This window comes from Talpa occidentalis, unplaced genomic scaffold (genome assembly GCF_014898055.3).
Source record: "Talpa occidentalis isolate TD23 unplaced genomic scaffold, MPIMG_talOcc4v2.1 talOcc4.7, whole genome shotgun sequence".
In the NCBI taxonomy this organism is placed as follows: Eukaryota; Metazoa; Chordata; class Mammalia; order Eulipotyphla; family Talpidae; genus Talpa; species Talpa occidentalis.
Window position 1 is genome coordinate 37,815,391 of NW_023605083.1, and position 17,291 is coordinate 37,832,681.

Consider the following 17,291-nt stretch of genomic DNA (forward strand, 5'->3'; position numbering starts at 1 on the left):
CTCTCCACCCCTCCTGGCCGCGTTTCCAACACCCGGCTCATGACTCCCTTTCACTCCTCCGCAGCCCCAGCTCCATCTGGCTTCCCCAGGCTCTGTCTCCCGCTCCTTCCGAGTGCAGATCACAGAGAAGAGCAGCTGTTTATGGAGCCCCAGTCTGTGCCAAGCACTATGCTCAGAAGTGCATGTTTTATTTTTTTTTTAAAGATTTATTTTTTATTTATTTATTTAATTTATTTATTTATACAAGCACTGGGTACAGTCAGAAGCGCGGGAGGGTGAGAGAATTCACCAGAGCCAGAGCGGGGAGCAGAGCAGGCAGAGGGACCAAAGTACACTGCTGAGGGGAGCAGCGGGCGGGAGGAGAGGTCTGCGCGCCATGTGGGACCCTCCTCTGGTGGCCGGGGAGCAGCCGGGGATCGAACCTGCGCCACAGAGGCTGCAGGCAGCTTCGCAGCCCAGAGCTCAACCGCTGCGCCACCGGGGAGGCCGCATGTTTTATTTTATTGAATATTCACAGCAGTGCAAGTGGAAGGGAATTTCATTATCCCCGTTTCACAAATGAGAAAACCAGGCGAGACCACACACCTCTCATCCCCCAAGGCGCGGACACAACTCAAACTCAACATGCCCCGAAGTAAGTTAGCATTTTTCTCCAAACCAGTTCCTCGCTCATGCCCATTCTGGAAGTCAGCCCCGACTTCCTCTGCTTCCCCACCCAGCCCAACCCGAGGCCTGCCAGTTTCACCTCCTCGCTGTTCAGTGAGCCCTGTCCTCTGCCCGGTTCACAGCACTAACCTGGGGGGGCCTTCCTCTCCTCTGGGGTTACTCACCACGCTCCCTGCCAGCCCCAGTCTCTCTCTCCCGCTCTTCCAGCATCTTGCACACTGCGGTTCAGGGGGCTTTCCAAATCTCATCTCTCCATGTCCCCCGCCTTCTGTGCCCCCTCACCCCTCAGACTGTAAAGGGTGGCAACGAGTCCCAGAAAGGTCATCTCTCCCTACTCTGTTCTATTCTCTCGGGGAAGCCATCCCTTGCCTTGGCCCATACCCTCTGAGTCCCACAGGCCCCATGCAGCCCCTCTCCACTACTTAGCTCCTTCCTCGTGATTGCCTGTCCCCATTAGGCTGTGCTCCTTGAAGGCAGAGGCCCAGCCCCACCCGCGGCAGCATCCCCTGTGTCAGGCCATATCCGCGCACACGCGGTGCTCATGGATGTTGACAGGCTAAATGCACAAGCAATGACAGGAACCACAGATGCCGCTGCCAGGCTGATCCTGGCTGCCCCACCTCCCCCCAAATCTCTTGCCTATCCCCCTAAGCCCCATGAGGCCCTTTCTTTTCTCTACGACTTTTACAAGGATTTCCCTCTCTACATCTCCTAGAAATCCTAGTGCTGGGACTCCTGTGTGAGAGAGTCCTGGCCTGGGAAGAAGGAAGAGGAAGCCAACCTTCTACCTCCTTCCAATCTGCATCAAGGGTTTTCAAAGTGGATGGTGGGAGTGGTGGTTTTGGACCCAAGGGAGAGAAAATGCATTCTTGGAAGGAAGGGATAGGAAAATGAAAAAAAACTCTTACTCTTTTTTGTATAAAGTATATTTTAAAAGTGCGTATATAGCAGTGTAACAGACAGATGTGTCTTTGGCATTCAAATGTCATGTGACTAAGAAAAAATTGTCTACGAGGCTCCTGCGGGAGGCAATCATGAAAGAAGGTTGAGAAACTGATCTACACTTTTGAGACTTGCCTCCCTTAAGGCTGCCAGGGCAGCCCCAGGCATCCCCAGAGCTGACCCCCATCTGCCAATTGCTCTCCTTTCCCCAGGCCATCGCCTCCCTACCCTTGCCAGAAAGCCCATCATTTGGTGTCTGGCATCCCTTGATATCACCTGATTCCTCCTGAGACCGCAGGTCTGCTCTTCCTCCTTGTCTTCCAGGGGTATCCCACCTCCCAGAGCCAAAACGAGCTGGAGACCTCTCAGTTCTATCTTCTAGTTTCACGATCTGCAGCATAAACCTGCAGTTCCCACAAAACTCAGGAGGGAACCCAACCACTGGAGACACCCAAGAGGCAGGGGTGCCACAGTGGGACAGGCTTTCTTTATTGGGGTGGAGGGATGGGATCACAAATAATATTACTTAGAAGGGCTCCAGGTGGATGGGGTCACTAATGGATGTTGAAGCCAGGGCGATAGGTCTGTTTTCGGGGTACACAGAGACAGGAGTGCGGGAAGAGGTCATGGCTGATTGAGCTGTGGTCTTGGGCAACACAGATGTCCTGTCTCCAGACACCTTGGAGGTTCCTGTCTTGGGCTCCCTTGGGACGCAGGAGCTGATGAAGATTATGTAGATGAGGGCTCCTAAATAGGCACCGAGGAGTGGCGCTACCACTGGCACCCACCACCAGTTCTGAGCTCTGCAGGGAAGAGACAAGTTCTGCTGAGGTGGCCAATGCCCGGGAGGCACCCCAACCGTATCCACCTCAGACCAAGCATAGAGGAGTGACTCCTATCCCAGGCCAGGAGTGACCCCTTATCAAGGGACTCTGGTCAGCCTCAGCCTGATTCAAGGACCCCGGCTAGTCTAGCGCAGGACTGATGTTCAGTCCCGGAGCAGAATCTGCATCAGGACATGGTCTGGGGGATCCACTGCTGCCTCTTCAGGCCCCTGGGGAGCTCCGCAGGACTGTCCCGTGCTCTTCTTCACATCCCCCCATTGTATGCAGAGAACCCCCAAAACATTCCCAAGAATGGACTGGGTAGGGAATTACCTGAAGACCTCTGCTCCCCAGCCAGCAAGGAAGGTGAAGAAGCGGGGAGGCAGGTCCCGGGATGGGTTCATGGCATAACCTGAGTTCATGCCCAGGGACACGCCAATGACGACAACAAGGATGCCGATCACCTCAGGCTCTGTCCCTTGCGCTGCTGGGCTGTTCCTCTTGTCCGTGATGGCCAAGAGACATAGCTGAAGCATTGCCGTCACCACTACCTGGGGAGCAGACACAGTGGCCATCACCAGAGCTAAGCCACAAGGCCTGAGAAGCGCCCCACCTGAACCCACTGGCAGCGACCTGTCTTGGTACAGAGTTCACGTCCTCTGTACCGCAAGGGGCTGCCTTCTGGCTCCCTTCTCAAGGGAGGAGGACTTGAGAAGAGTCATCCACCCCGGAACCACTGACCTCATCCAGGAAGCCCCTCCACAATGTCATGTTCTTAGGAAGATAGGTGGCAAAAATGCCAGCAGTGGCGAGGGGACCGGTCACCAACAGTTGTCCACCGGCATGCTCCTTGATGTGCACTGTGGAGACATGGAGCCCAGGAACAAGGCTGTAAGATGGAGGGGCGGGGAGCCCCTCCAAGGTGTTTCTCTTCTAGACGTTTTCACAGGCCAGGACACTGACGTCAGGTGTGCCCGTATCTCAGAAGAGGCAGGTAAGGCCAGAGGGAGACAACGCAGGGCCGGGCACTCACCGTAGAAGAGGCAGAAGACGGTGGCAGCGGCCAGAAAGGACCCGAGGCACTGACCCAGCACGTACACAGGAAACCTCTTCCAAGACATGCGGCCCATCGCACAGGTGGTGAAGGTTATAGCTGCATTCATGTGGGCCCCTGGGGGGCAAGTCAGAGGGGCCCAGGGAGAGAAAGCAGAAATGACAACAATAAATCATACTGAGAGCAGCAACAATAATGATGAGGGCTAGTATTTATGGCGTGCACTCAACCGTTTCATCCTCACAAGGTCCCCGTGAGGAGGCCAGGACAACCACCTCCATGTCACCATTAAAGAAAATGGAGCACAGAGAAGTGAAATAACTTGCCTTGGTTGACCCAGCTAGTAAAAACAGTGGGCAATGGAGGCTTCATGGAGAATCTGGATAGAGATGGTCAAAGGAAAGTGTAGCTCAGTGTGTCCTCCCTCCAGGTGGCCAAGGTGAGGCAGTGGCTGACTAGGATAAGGAGCTGGCTGGAGGTGGGCAGGAAGAATCCACAGGGGCCCCCCCACCTCCCAGCCCTGCTCCAGTCATGAACACCTGCTGGTTAGAGCCAGACTCACTCACCAGAGATGCTCCCTGCCAGGTGCACTCCCATGGTGACTCCGAAACCAAAACCCAGGTTGACGCCGAGGAAGGTTCCATGAGTAACAGGTGCTAAAGTCATATGGGCCACGGAACCAAGGCCAAACATCTGCAAGGAAGGGTCTCTGAGGGGACTGCCCACCCAGCAGCCCCAACCTCAGCGGACCTAGAGCTCAGTTAGGGCTCCTCACCCCCATTCCAGGGCCCTCCCCACATTGTCTTTGGAGACCCCTCTGCCATGCCTTTTTCTTCCAGAGACTTCCTTCCCCTTTCTTGCTCATTAAGGGCCCTCAGAGCTGACCGGTGAGAGCTGGGGGAGGGTGGTGAAAGAGGAGTTGGGGTGGGGTAGCAAAGTCAGGGGTTCTTACAGACACATAACCAAGTGGCTGGACCCCAAACCCAACTCAAATTCAAGGGAAGAGGCAGGGCTCCCGGGAGGCATGGCTGGTGAGATGCTCAGAGCATCTACATGCCAGCCTAACCCGAAGCAATTTCTTCAAGGGATCCCAAACTTCATGCCTGAACACTTCCAATCACCACACACACACACACACACACACACACCAGCCCTGGAAGCTGGATAATGGGGTTCTACCTCTCTCCCTCAGCAACATTTCCATTGCTCTCAGGTGTCCTTCCTGATCTCCTTACCCATGCCCATCCCTAACTGCTGGATCTCCTCACAGGGCAATGAGAAGTCTGAAGCCAAGTACTGTATACACCCTCCCCTTCAGCCCTGGCTCCTCTGCCCAGCTTTCCTGTCCAGCCGCAGACTCCTGGACACCTCATTCTATGTCAGTCAGGCTCCAGGAAAGAACTTACTGACTGGCTCTGTATCCCCTCCCTGGCTCTCCCTCTCAGTCTGACTTCTGCTTCCCCAGAAGCAGACACCAAAAACTCTCTGAGGGGTCCAGCCTCATGATTTCCCAAATGTTCCTTCAGACTTTTTCTTCCTTGATTCTGCTGATGTTGACTCTTAACCATCCGTGCTCTGGAAAGTCCCTCCTCTTTGCCTACATGACACCTCTTTCTTTCTCTCCTGCTTTTCTTCTTCCTTCCATAGCCTCTCCCTCTGCAGTTCCTTCTCACATTCTTCCATCTTTATCTCCTTCATGAATATAGATGATCCCAGGGCTCCTTTCCAGGCCCTGTCATGAGTCACCCCAATCCCTGGGTCTTATCAGGTCTATGGTTTCAGATATGACCGAAGCACTAAAATTCCTAAAATTTCCACCCAGAAGCCAGATCTCTATTTCCAAATATCCCCTGGAAGTCTCCTGGGTGTTCCACATGTGTTGACGCTCACCCTCTCTCAGAAAATGTGACCCTCATCCTATGTTCCCCAACCCAGCTGGCCAAGGCGGAAACGTCACTGTCACAAATGAGAGCTAATTCTCATATGTCCCCCACAGCAAACCAGCTCTGCTCACATTTCCCCCAGATCTTACCTAGCCTCCTCCTTGCAACATGACCTCAGACCAAAAGAATAAATAAATAAATGAATAAATAAATAAATAAATAAATCACACAGCATATCTACCCTTTGTTCAAACATTCACTGGCTTCCCTCCATTTCTAGGATAAAGTCCACACTCAGCAGGTCACCATTTAAGATCTTTCATAGTTTCATCAGCTTCCCAGTTTCCTATCTGTCCATGTTTCCTGTGTTCAGCAATGGTATTAGAAGTAAATAATAACAATCACTATTGAACACTTACAACGTGCCGCAGTGGTAAGCAAATTATATCGATCACATATTTTTACCCTGATAGCAACTCACACCTTAGATACTATCATTACCTCCATTTGACAGATGGGCAAACTGAGGCTTAAAGAAGCTGAGTGACCTGTCCAAAGTACACAGCCTGCATGTAGTAAGCCAGGATTTGACTCTAGCTGGTCACCTGGCCAGGCAGCCTCAAACTAAACTGCACTGCTCCCTGCATGTCTTGTGTTCTCTCTGTTTTTCTACATGCTGTTCTCTCTGTCTGGAATACTTGATCCGAGGTCCTGAAGAGTTGAGAGCCCAATTTAAGGACAAGATCAGATGGCACTTCCTTTGCAAAGTCCTTATTTCTTGACTTGCTGTCTCTGCCTGCTAGATGTCAGGCTGCTGGAGATCAGTCTAGACCTGTGTCATCCAATGGGATGGCCACTAGCCATGTGTGGCTCTTATGTGCTTGAAGTGTGACTGGTTCAAATGAAGAACTGCTGTAAGTGTAAAGTGCACACCAGATTTCAAAGACTTAGAAGGAAGAGGAGACTGTAAAATACCTTATGAATAAGTTTATGTTAATTGCATGTTAAACTGGTAATATTTTGGATACTTGGCTTAAATACAACAATTACGTGGCTTGGGGGGGGGTCTTTTGGATAGAAAATATTGTCATTTATTTGGTGCATATTAATTTCAATACAAAATTATGAAACATATATTCACCTATAACTTTTTAGCTTTTTAAAGTTGAAGTAGCATTCATTTAAAACATTAGGCAAGTTTCAGTTGTACAGCATTGCAATTCAGTATCTGTAAACACTGCATGATGCTCATCCCCAAAAGTCTAGTTTCCATTCACCAGTCTTATAATGTGGCTACCAGAAAAATTTTAATTGTATATGTGACAGTGTGGTGTTTCTGTTGGACAGTTCTTTTCTAGAGTTTGTTGGGAAGCAAAAGGCCCTGAAGAATTGTGGACTTCAGGGCTACAGTTGCAGGCATCAGGAAGGATGAAGGCTCCTGGGAGAAGGTGCAGAGGGAGAAAGTAGCTGAGGGTTAACTTTGAGCCCACATCGGGGTGGGTTTAGGAATCCCAGCTGTAGCAGGTGCTGCAATGAAAGAACAAAGAGAATGTGCCATGGCCACCCGGGAGAAGCAGTTTTACAAGGAGGGTGTGGCCCACCCAGCCACATGCAGCCTCTAGGTCGAGTGCATGCAGGCCTGGAAAGCATCTTTAGTAACACTGGGAGTGCTGTATCATCAGATCAGGAGACAGACCAGGTCCACAGGATTGGGAGGTGAGCAGTTGTGAGGAAGAGTGGAGAGGTACCGGTGTAGACATCTCTGAGACCATGCTTAAGAAGGAAGTGAGAGTGTGGAAAATGAAGGGGCTCGTGATGTCAGGGGAGGGGTGTTTTGTGTTCTTCTGTCAGAAATAGAGACTTCAGTATATTAAAGTTGAGAAAGGGAGAGGCTGAAGATAAAGGATCCTGAAAAGGATGGACAGAGTACCTGAGTGGCCCGGGGAGGGTAGGCCTCACACAAGAGTGGAGGGGCCTCCATAAAGGGAAGGGGAGCTATGGAAATGCACAGGGAGGTAAGATCTGGTGGTGAGACAGACTGGTGGGTGAGGAGCTAGACCCGGGAGCCCACCTGATGACCTTCTCTGTCAAGCTGGAGATCAGGCTCTTTAGTGACTTTTTTATTTTTTTTTTTTATTTTTTTATTTTTTTTTTTTTAAGATTTATTTATTTATTTATACAAGCACTGGGTACAGTCAGAAGCGCGGGAGGGTGAGAGAATTCACCAGAGCCAGACCGGGGAGCAGAGCAGGCAGAAGGACCGAAGTACACTGCTGAGGGGAGCAGCGGGCGGCAGGAGAGGTCTGCGCACCATGTGAGACCCTCCTCTGGCGGCCGGGGAGCAGCCGGGGATCGAACCGGCACCGTAGAGGCTGCGGGCAGCCTCGCAACCCAGCGCCCAACCGCTGCGCCACCGGGGAGGCCCTTTAGTGACTTTTTTAAAAGACTCCAAATAGAAAGCGAATTTGGTGAAGTCCGAGGAACAGTGAAATTGGGGAGAAGGAGTTGAGCAGGGTCCACTGGGTCCCTGAGGAGCCCCAGGTCAGATATAGGAGAGTCCAGAGGTGGACTGGCTGGTCAAAGGTAGGCTGCAGCAGGAAAGGACAGAAACAGATGGGCTGTGGGCTTGGGCGTGGGGCTGGGAAAGGCTGGCAGGCTTGGGGAAGTCAGGAGGTCCGGGGACGGGTGCAGGCTTGGAGAGTCTGAGACCGAGGGTCTGCATTTCCAAGTAGGAGCTCAGAACCATGCGCTAAAAATAATGGACATGTGACAAAGCCACAAGTCATCTCCTGTCAGGGTCACAAAACGGCAGCCCAGGGACTGAATGCATCCAGCATATATGTTTTGTTTGGTGACTTAGTTTTGATGACCAGAAGTTTCAGCTTCTCTTGAAAAATCAGGAACTTGGGCAACGCTGGCTGATAATCTGCTACGCAGCCACAGTCACAGATCCACACCCTGCAGTTAGCCACATCCCCCCACCACCACCACCACGCTGTGCTGACTCTGGGCCCTGTAGCCTGTGAGTTTGTGAGTCTTGCCTGTGGATCATGTCTATAGTTGGTTATCCAGCTCCTTCCATCTCTGGCTAGTGACTGTAGTCCAGCCTGCCTCTCCAGCAGTAGCCACAGGCCCACCCTGAGGACAACACCCCAGAGGCTGCAGAGTGGAACAGTCCACTGTACTTTCCGTTCTGCTGCTGCAATAAATGTAGCCCAAGGTCACACTAACTATTCTGGAAAAAACCTTCACCCTGATTATTCATTGAGCTTCCTGAAAAACTGAAAAGCTCCCACTTCTTGGCACAGAAAAGAACAACTAAAAATAACAACAATACCATGTCTTGTATGAACTTAAACCTTATAAAGTTCTTTTACAAGTGTTGCTTCCCCTCAACGCTCACAGCAAATCTGCTTGGCAAATGTTTCTGTTCCTACTATACAATAGGGAAACCGAGGCCTGGAGTGGCATCTTGAACTACTCAAAGCTTAAAAGTGAGGGCCTGATTTCAGCTGGGGAAGTTAATAAGCCAGGGTGTTAGAAATTCTGCCACATTAAGCTAAGGGACAGAGCGAAGACATTAGGGGTCAAGGTTGCGCTATTAGACTGAGTAGCTTTAATCTTAACTTAAAAGGTGACCTTGGGCAAGTGACTTAGTCTCACAGAGCTTCAGTTTCTCCATCTGTAAGATGGAAACTGTAACAGTAGGGCTGTTGTGAGGATTCCAGAAGATGCTACATGTAAGGAGCTTAGCATCAGTGTGCCCCGCATGCAGTAGGTGCTCGGTAATAACCTTAATGAGGGAGGCCTCCCTGGTGGCGCAAGGGGTTAAGTCTCAGCACAATGAAGCTATCAGCAGCCACTGCAGCATGAGTTCAAACCCCAGCCAGGGAGCTACCCACATGGTGCAGCAGACCTCTCCTGGCTTGCCCACTGCTCCCCCAACAGCGTGTTTTTAGTAGATCCACCTGCTCTGCTTCCCACTCTGTCTCTGGTGAATCCTCTCACTGCCCACACCTCTGGCCTGCACCCCAGTTCTTGTATGCACAAAATAAATAAATCTTTAAAAAACTAAAATAAAAAATAACCTCAATGGGGGGGGGGCGGGAAATAAAGACATGGCAGGGATTGATGCGTAGGGCTGTGCCTGCTTTCCCTAAGAAACACCTTCTCTCTCCCAGGAGATACTCTCAGATCCTCCACTGTTCCAAGACTAAACAGGCTTCACAGAGCTGGAATATTTTGTCACAAATGCACTCCTATGTCCTGAATTAAGTCAGGTTGGGATCCACATGCCATCTGTGCTCACAGCAGGCGACACGTAGAGTGGGAGGCTGGAGGGTGGGAGGCAGGGGAGTGGGAAGCATTTGTCATGCTAACAAGAGACCAACACTGGTGTCCTACTTGTGTGCTGGGTGTTGGGTACTTGGCCTTCTTCACAGAAGGTGGCTTCTCTCTCTCTCTCTCTCTCTCTCTCTCTCTCTCTCTCTCTCTCTCCAGTCTCTTGACATCAGTGTCCCATTTACCAACCAAATATCATTTAATATATTTATGGATGATCACACAGCTAAAAAAATTCAAACCCAGCCTCAAAGCCCATAAAGGTCTGATTCAACACACTTAACTCAGAATGCAAGCTGTAAGCCAGCAAGAGAACTGCCGGGCCAGCTGGTGACTCCGTGACAAGATCAGAATAAATGTCCAGGATGGCCAGAGTCCCCTGGGCTCCATGAATACCACCATCTCCTGCATCAAGGCTCAATACACACATGCACACACTCACACACACAACTAGTTACACTCCTACGTACACACACAACCACGCACTCACGCTGCCTCTCTCCCCACACACTTCAGAGCTTCTGACCACATTTGCGTCCCTTCCCAGGGGCTGTCCCTTCTTTTCTTGGACCTGGGCCTTCCAGGAGGTGTAAGCAAGCATGGCTCCAGCTTTAGGGCAGAGGGGGAGGGGCATGGCAGGTGGAGAGAGAGGCCAATTCTAAGAAACCTCACAGCCCACTTGACATGTGGTCTGGTCTCTGTTCCGTCATCCACTTCCCCAACCCTAGGGCCATGTCAGTGCTCACCTTCTGGCCCGTTCACAGCTTCCCGCACTGCTGACCACTTCCTCCTGGTGGAATCCCACCCCCTCTGCTGTAATGTGGCACCCCCACCTTCTCCTCCCACCTCTCTGGCTACTCCTTCTCAGGCACCTTTCTACACTAGTCTTCATTTTACAGGGCTCTCTCCTAATCTTTCTCTCTCTCTATCTCTCTCTCTCTCTCTCCTTCCATTCTCACAGAACAGTTTTGATGAATTCCAACTCTTCCAAGCCCAAGCCACCCTCATGAGCTCCAGTCTCCTAGATGCAACCATCCCCAGATGTCTTCCCAGCACATCACTTGACCACTATACAATAGAGTTTGTCTCCCCTGCACTACCCTGGGCTCCAGGACAGCCCCCTTGGTGTCCACTCCACTTCTGTTGCTGGCAATCTCCTGGATTCCATCTCCCACAGCCCCCTCAAACATGTGCTTTCTTCTCCATCTCTGGACCGGTTACCACACTCTATCCTAAGTCACTGCAGTAGCCTCTGAATTGCTTCCCCTCCTGCCAGCCTTGCTCATCCTGCGTAGACTCCATACTGCACCCACAATCTGCTTCTGAAATCCAAGCCTGCCCACATCATTCCCTACTCGAAACCTTCAGTGTCCCCCCGTTGCCGTCAGGATTAATTCTCAAAGCCTGACATTCAGTGTCCTCTTCACTCGCTTTACTCTTACTTCCCCTTCTCTCCACTGGCAGCCAAGCCCCAGTCCATGGTTTCATCCTGCCCCCACATATTATTTTTTTTTTAAGATTTATTTTATTTATTTATTTATACAAGCACCGGGTACAGTCAGAAGCGCGGGAGGGTGAGAGAATTCACCAGAGCCAGAGCGGGGAGCAGAGCAGGCAGAAGGACCGAAGTACACTGCTGAGGGGAGCAGCGGGCGGCAGGAGAGGTCTGCGCGCCATGTGGGACCCTCCTCTGGTGGCCGGGGAGCAGCCGGGGATCGAACCGGTGCTGCAGAGGCTGCGGGCAGCTTCGCAACCCAGCGCTCAACTGCTGCGCCACCGGGGAGGCCCAACTGCCCCCACATATTATTCTCTCTCCCCAAAAGACTTGATGAGAAAGACTGAGCTCTCTCTCCTTCCTTTTCTATGCTTGTTACACTTCCCTGTCAGCTCCAAGGCCAGGGACTGAGCAGTGGGGTCCACAGGGTCAGCGGTGGGGAGGAGATCAGGGATTGTCCTGACTGAGCCCCGCCTTCCTGAAGCCCTGGGGTTGATGCCCATTCTGCACCCCATGCCTTCCGGCCACTCACCATCATGACGTATGTGCTTATGAACTCAGCCAGGAATATTCGCACGATCAGCTTCTCCTGCAAGACTTTCACTTTTGATACCATGGGCGGCATCTTTTGGTGGTGGTGGTGGTGGTGCTGGTGCTGGTGCTGGTGGGACCTGAAGCTGCAGCCAAGCCCAGAAATCAGACTCAAGTGCACTTGCTGACCACTGGCCTTTCAACCCATGGCTGATCAGATGGAAAAGTGGCTTAAGTCTCCATTGTCTGCTGGGGGTGGGGTGGGGTGGGTATAGGGGTCAAGTTAGAGGAAGCACATGGGGGTCGAGAGGAGCACACACACCTGTGGTGTGGCCTCAGTGCTTGTTCCGACTGGTGATCCTCACCCCCCGCCCCCCCTACCCCCGCCCCGGCCATTCCAGCTGAACACCTGAAGCTGACACCAGCTCAGCTTCAACTGACTCGCCCTGATAAGGATGGCAGCATTACCCCCAACCCCACCCAAGGTCTCAATTTCTCTGCTTCACAGCAGCAAAGAGTAAGCAGAGAGAGTGAGAAATGTAAACCAGACACAGATAATAAAAACCCACTCCACCCTTCAGGCTGAAATGCCATGCGTATATCTCATCCGCCCTGCTCCTGGCTCTGTCCTTGCCCTAGGAAAACAAACTCATAAAACTACAAAAACAACACAACGCAATCAAAAAAATGGGCAAAGAAGGCATTCAGACTGCACTCAGGCCATTGGAAAAATGTTCACCATCACCTATTATGAGGGAAATGCAAGTCAAGACCGCCATGAGATACCATCTCACTGAGAATGGCCCCACATTGAAAAGACCAGAAATCACAAGTGTTGGTGAAGACGTGGAGAAGAGGGAATCCTATCACACCGCTGGTGGGAAGGCAAACTGGTCCAGCCCTTATGGTGGCAGTGTGGAGGTGTCTCGAAATATTAAAAATGGATCTGCCATTGGACTCACAAATTCCATACCTAGGCATCTACCCTAAAATTTCAAAAACTCTAATTCAAAATGAAACTTGCACTCCCATATTTATTGCAATGTTATTTACTATAGCTAAATTATGGAAACAACCTAAGTACTCCAAAACAGATGAGTGGATCAAGAAGGTGGGGTGTATATATATATATATACACACACACACACACACACACACACACACACACACACACACACACACACACACACAGTGGAATATTACTCAGCACCGAAAAAGATAAAGTCCTGCCATTTGCAGCAACATGGTGGAGCTGGAAGGGATAATGCTCAGTGAAATAAGTCAAGAGAAAGATAAACACTGGGTGGTGTCACTAATATGTGGAATAGATAGTAACTAAACTAAGGGTCAGATATAAACAAGCTAATAAACTAACCGTTGAGATTTGATTACAGAAATGAAGCACCAGGGCCTCTCCGGTGGCTCAGCAGGTTGAGTGCAACGCTGTGAAGCTGTCCACAGCCTCTGAAGCACAGGTTCAATTCCCGGCCAGCCAGAGAGATACCCACATGACATGGCAGACCTCTCCTGACTCGCCCGCTGCTCCCCTCAGCAGCGTATTTCAGTCAGTCTGCCTGTTCTGTTTCCTGCTCTGTCTCTGGTGAATCCTCTCACCCTCCCGCACCTCTGGCCTGTACCTCAGCTCTTGTATAAATAAATAAAAAATCTTAAAAAAAAAAAAAAGTGGGGCAGAAGCACAACTGACTGTGGTGGGAGACTGTGGCATTGGGTGCACAATGGTGGTAACGCCTGATGGCGGTGTCCAAATATTACTCAATTAAAAATAAGTTAAATTTTAAAAAAGATCTGAAAGGAAAAAGGGAAGGTCACAGAAAAAAAAAAAAAAGGTGGTACTTGAACAAAGACTTGAAGCCCGTGAGGGAACAAGCCACGGCATAACTGTGGGAAGAGTGTTTTAGGCTGAAAGAACAGTTACTGAAAGACTCTGAGAATATTTGAAGGAAAGGAAAAGAGAGGAGCTGAGAGGGGAGTCAGAGAAGGGGGCCATGTAGGTAGGACCTTAATCATTGCAAGGACTTGGCTTTTATTACATCCCAAAGAGACCTGAGCCTGAGAAGGTGAGCGGCAGCGAGTTCAGTTCACGTGAGCACCACTAACAGGGCAGCGGAGTCCACTGACCCACCCCTAGACCCTCATTTCTAAGTCTTTCCTCACTTGAGGGCCCAGCCTGTGCTTGCATCTGGGTGCAGGTGGGACAGGCCCTCCTTCTGCGGTCCTATGGGCTAGTGGGGGGGTTGGAAGAAGGACACCTGGGGGACCAGCTGCCATGAGAAAGAGGCTGACCCTGGGGGAGGGAGGGCACTGAGGTGCGCCGGGTGGGAAGGGAGATGCTGGGGTAGGGGAGTGGTGGGGTGCTTACCGTTTCTTGCTCTCTGCTTGAGTCATATTGTTTTTGAAATTTTTTAATTCTGTGGAGCCAAAGAGATGTCACTGCGACTGGAGGCACACAATGTGGCCCCCCACCAGGGGAGAAGCCATGGGGACAACTCCTACCAGTGTCAAGCCCTCAGCCCAACCAAACTGGCAGGGAGAGAAGGGGAAAGAGGGAGGCGTTTCAGCCAATGGGAAGAAGCCCTGGGGTTCCACCCATTCTACCCATGCCAGCTCCAGGACTCCCTGATCCAGGGACCTGGCCCCTCAAGAGGCCTTCCTGACTTTCCCAAACCTGCAGACCTGTGGAGATGCCACAACCACCCTCACACATGCAGCTATCGTTGCCTTTAATCTAACCTCAAGCCCTCTTGCTTAAACTGACTTCCCAGGACACCTTCTTTGCACAAGCATCTACTTGCGCGCGCGCACACACACACACACACACACACGATAAGATCCTTAAAACTTATTTAGTCCTGGGCCTCCCTGGTGGCACAGGGGTTAAAGTCTCAATCAAACTATTGCCAGCCACTGCAGCATGAGTTCGATCCCCAGCTGGCCAGGGAGATACCCACATGGTGCAGCAGACCTCTCCTGTCTCGCCCGCTGCTCCCCTCAGCAGCATATTTCAGTCAATTCACCTGTAATGTTCCCTGCTCTGTCTCTAGTGAATCCTCTCACTCCCTGTACCTCTGGCCTACACCCCAGTTCCTGTATGCATAAATAAAAATAAAATTTATTTAGTCCATACCCCCACCTCAAAACAAGTCTTCCCTCTCACTTTTCCTAAAAATTCCCCATGTTCCCATTTCTCTTGCAAATGACAGCACACAAGGAGCCCTTGTTTCCCTATCCTATATGTCTTTCTCGTTCTCTACCCCCAGGAGCTGCATCCCAAGACCTGACCCTGAGTGCAGAAACTCTCTAACCCCAGCCCAGCCTCTGGGGGAAAGTGGAGGGAATCCAGTGGTGGAAAGCACCCCAGCAAGCCCCCATTGCACCCCTTCTGCACTGGTTCCATGTTGCTACTCTTTGCTCTCCTTACCCCACACACATGCTCTGCTGGCAGCCCAACCCAGCACATCCTCCAGGGCTCTGCTCTACCAGTCAGTTTACAGATAGGGACACTGACACCCAGAGGGAGAGTGTGATGTGCCCACGTCATACAGCAACTCAGAACTGCCCCAGAATAGACACCAAGGCCTTCAACTCCCTGCTGGGGTTCCTTCCCCAGACAGACCCCTAGTCACCTCCTCCCCATATATCAATAGAGCCCAGGGAGTGGCACTCCCAGGCCCAGGCCCCAGGGGCAGCCGCCGTCCCAGCACTGCGTGGACCCAACTCACCTGCCAAGGTTGCTTATTTCTTCTCAGTGTCCACCTTGGGGACTTCTCGTTACAGCAGGTTCCTGGTCTTCTTTCTCAGAGTATTCCAGGCTCTGGTAACATCCCCAGCAGGGGCTTAGTTGTCCCTGTGTCCTAGTCTAGAGCCCGCCTCTCAGCAACTCAGGACGCCCCACGAGCTACTCCTGCTCCTCCAGGGGAGAGGTCAGTGGGACAGGGGTTTGGCCACTTGCGCCAAATCTAGACACACCGCCCAAAATAGCATCTCTTCTCCTGCCAGCTTCTCCACGGAGACTAGATTCTGAGGCAGCCCTTGTGAGGTCAGAAGTAGAGAGAACTCAAGGGGGCAGTCCGGGCCTCACAGTCCCAGTGCAACAAGCTGTTCTCCAAACCCGGCATCCAGTTCAGAACCAGAGGAGGCCCTCCCAGCCCCTCGGGCCTGAGGTAGGCACCTGGGCCCCGGTTGTGGGGAGAGCTGCGCAGAATGGGGACTAGAGGTATAAAGCTCTGGAGATAGTCAGTGGAGCGGTTAGGGAACAAACACTGGGCCAATCCTCAGGGAATCTTCATTCTGAAGGAGGAAGTGGGGAAACTCCAGCCTTGGACTCCCCAGATTGAAGAGAAGGAGGACACATAGGCCATATTTGCAGGGAAGCTCCATTCTGAAGGGAAGGTAAAAAGCTAGGCCTGGTCTTCTGAGTGCCTGGTTTGAAGGGAGGAAAAGCAGCCTGGGCCTCGTTCCCTGGGATTCCCCATCTGATCAAGGGAAGGGAAACCTAGGCCCCCTTCTCAGGAAATCACCCCACTTGGGAAAGGCAAACAAGATCTCTGTGCAGGAGCCGAAGCTGAGCCAGAGGGTAGAGCTAAGACTCAGGTTGTGGGAATTCAGTGACCAAGGGAGGCAGGGACCAGCTGCCATTTGAAAGGACTTTTGGAAGCTGGTATCCAAGGATAGGGCACCTGAGGATTTGAACAAATGGCACGGAGCTAAGACAAGAGGGAGTGGTGGCTGGTCTGCAGACTAAGGGGACTTGCCAGGTAGAGTGGTGGGATGGTGGGCAGCACAGCTGTGCAGGGAACTGCTGAGACCAAGCATGACCTTATGGGGGGGAGTAAAAGGCAGAGTGGCCCAAAGCCAGCTCTGGTAATAGAACTGTCCTCTAGGGGGTGCCATTAGACTGCACCACATCTGGAAACTTCATTGACCAGGTCCCCACTCCAACCTGCTCTGAGGTCACGTTGCAAGGAGAGACAGAGATGGGCTGCAGTCAGAAGGCTGTTAGTCCTTAAGAAACTAACTCTGCCACTGCAGCCTGGCCTGGCTGGGGCCCTGCCCCTTCCTCCCTTCTGCAGACTCTGGGCTCAGGATGCTGTGTCTGTCCTTCAGTGGAGGAGAACTATGCCCCTGGGTGCGCTGTCAAGGTCAGGGTCAGTTGGGGTCTTGGACAGAGATGAATTGGGCTGGGATAAAGTTGGTGAAGGAGGGAATGAGATCCAAATTGGGCTCAGGGGTCAAGCCCTGGGCTCACTCACTGAGCTGGGTGCCGGGGACCCAGAGGCAGAGAAGACACAATCCTATTTGTCTCTTAGGAGAGAGAGAAAAAAACTGCAGGTGACTCAGGATACAGTGTGACAAAGAGCAGGGAATATAGGCAGCAGATAAAGCGGCCTGGAGAGAATCTTTCAGAAGACTTGACATGGGAGTTAAATCCTCCAAAGTGAGCAGGGGTTGGGGGGGCAGATTTGAGACCATTAAGAGCACAATGGGATTGTGAGAAAACCTAACAATCTGGGAAGCATGAGAGACCTCCAGGGGGC

At 51.7% G+C, this 17,291-nt stretch overlaps 1 protein-coding gene across 7 annotated transcripts; it reads right to left on the reverse strand.

Annotated features, from left to right (window-relative positions):
• Window positions 1-1,581: 1,581 nt before the first annotated feature.
• AQP7 (aquaporin 7) lies at window positions 1,582-15,767 on the reverse strand. Of its 7 annotated transcripts, XM_054688896.1 has the most exons (8): window positions 15,477-15,767; window positions 14,117-14,165; window positions 11,738-11,882; window positions 4,053-4,179; window positions 3,466-3,603; window positions 3,174-3,292; window positions 2,766-2,983; window positions 1,582-2,411 (listed from the first exon to the last, which is right to left on the reverse strand). In XM_054688896.1, exons 2-8 carry the CDS (start codon window positions 14,140-14,142, stop codon window positions 2,135-2,137), a joined length of 1,050 nt encoding a protein of 349 aa, XP_054544871.1. In that variant the 5' UTR covers window positions 14,143-14,165; window positions 15,477-15,767; the 3' UTR covers window positions 1,582-2,134. The 7 variants fall into 7 exon arrangements, with proteins under 7 accessions (XP_054544871.1, XP_054544874.1, XP_054544872.1 ...); XM_054688899.1 differs by lacking the exon at window positions 14,117-14,165 and having other exon boundaries at window positions 11,738-11,982; XM_054688897.1 differs by lacking the exon at window positions 14,117-14,165 and having other exon boundaries at window positions 11,738-11,985.
• Between the last annotated feature and the right edge of the window lie 1,524 nt (window positions 15,768-17,291).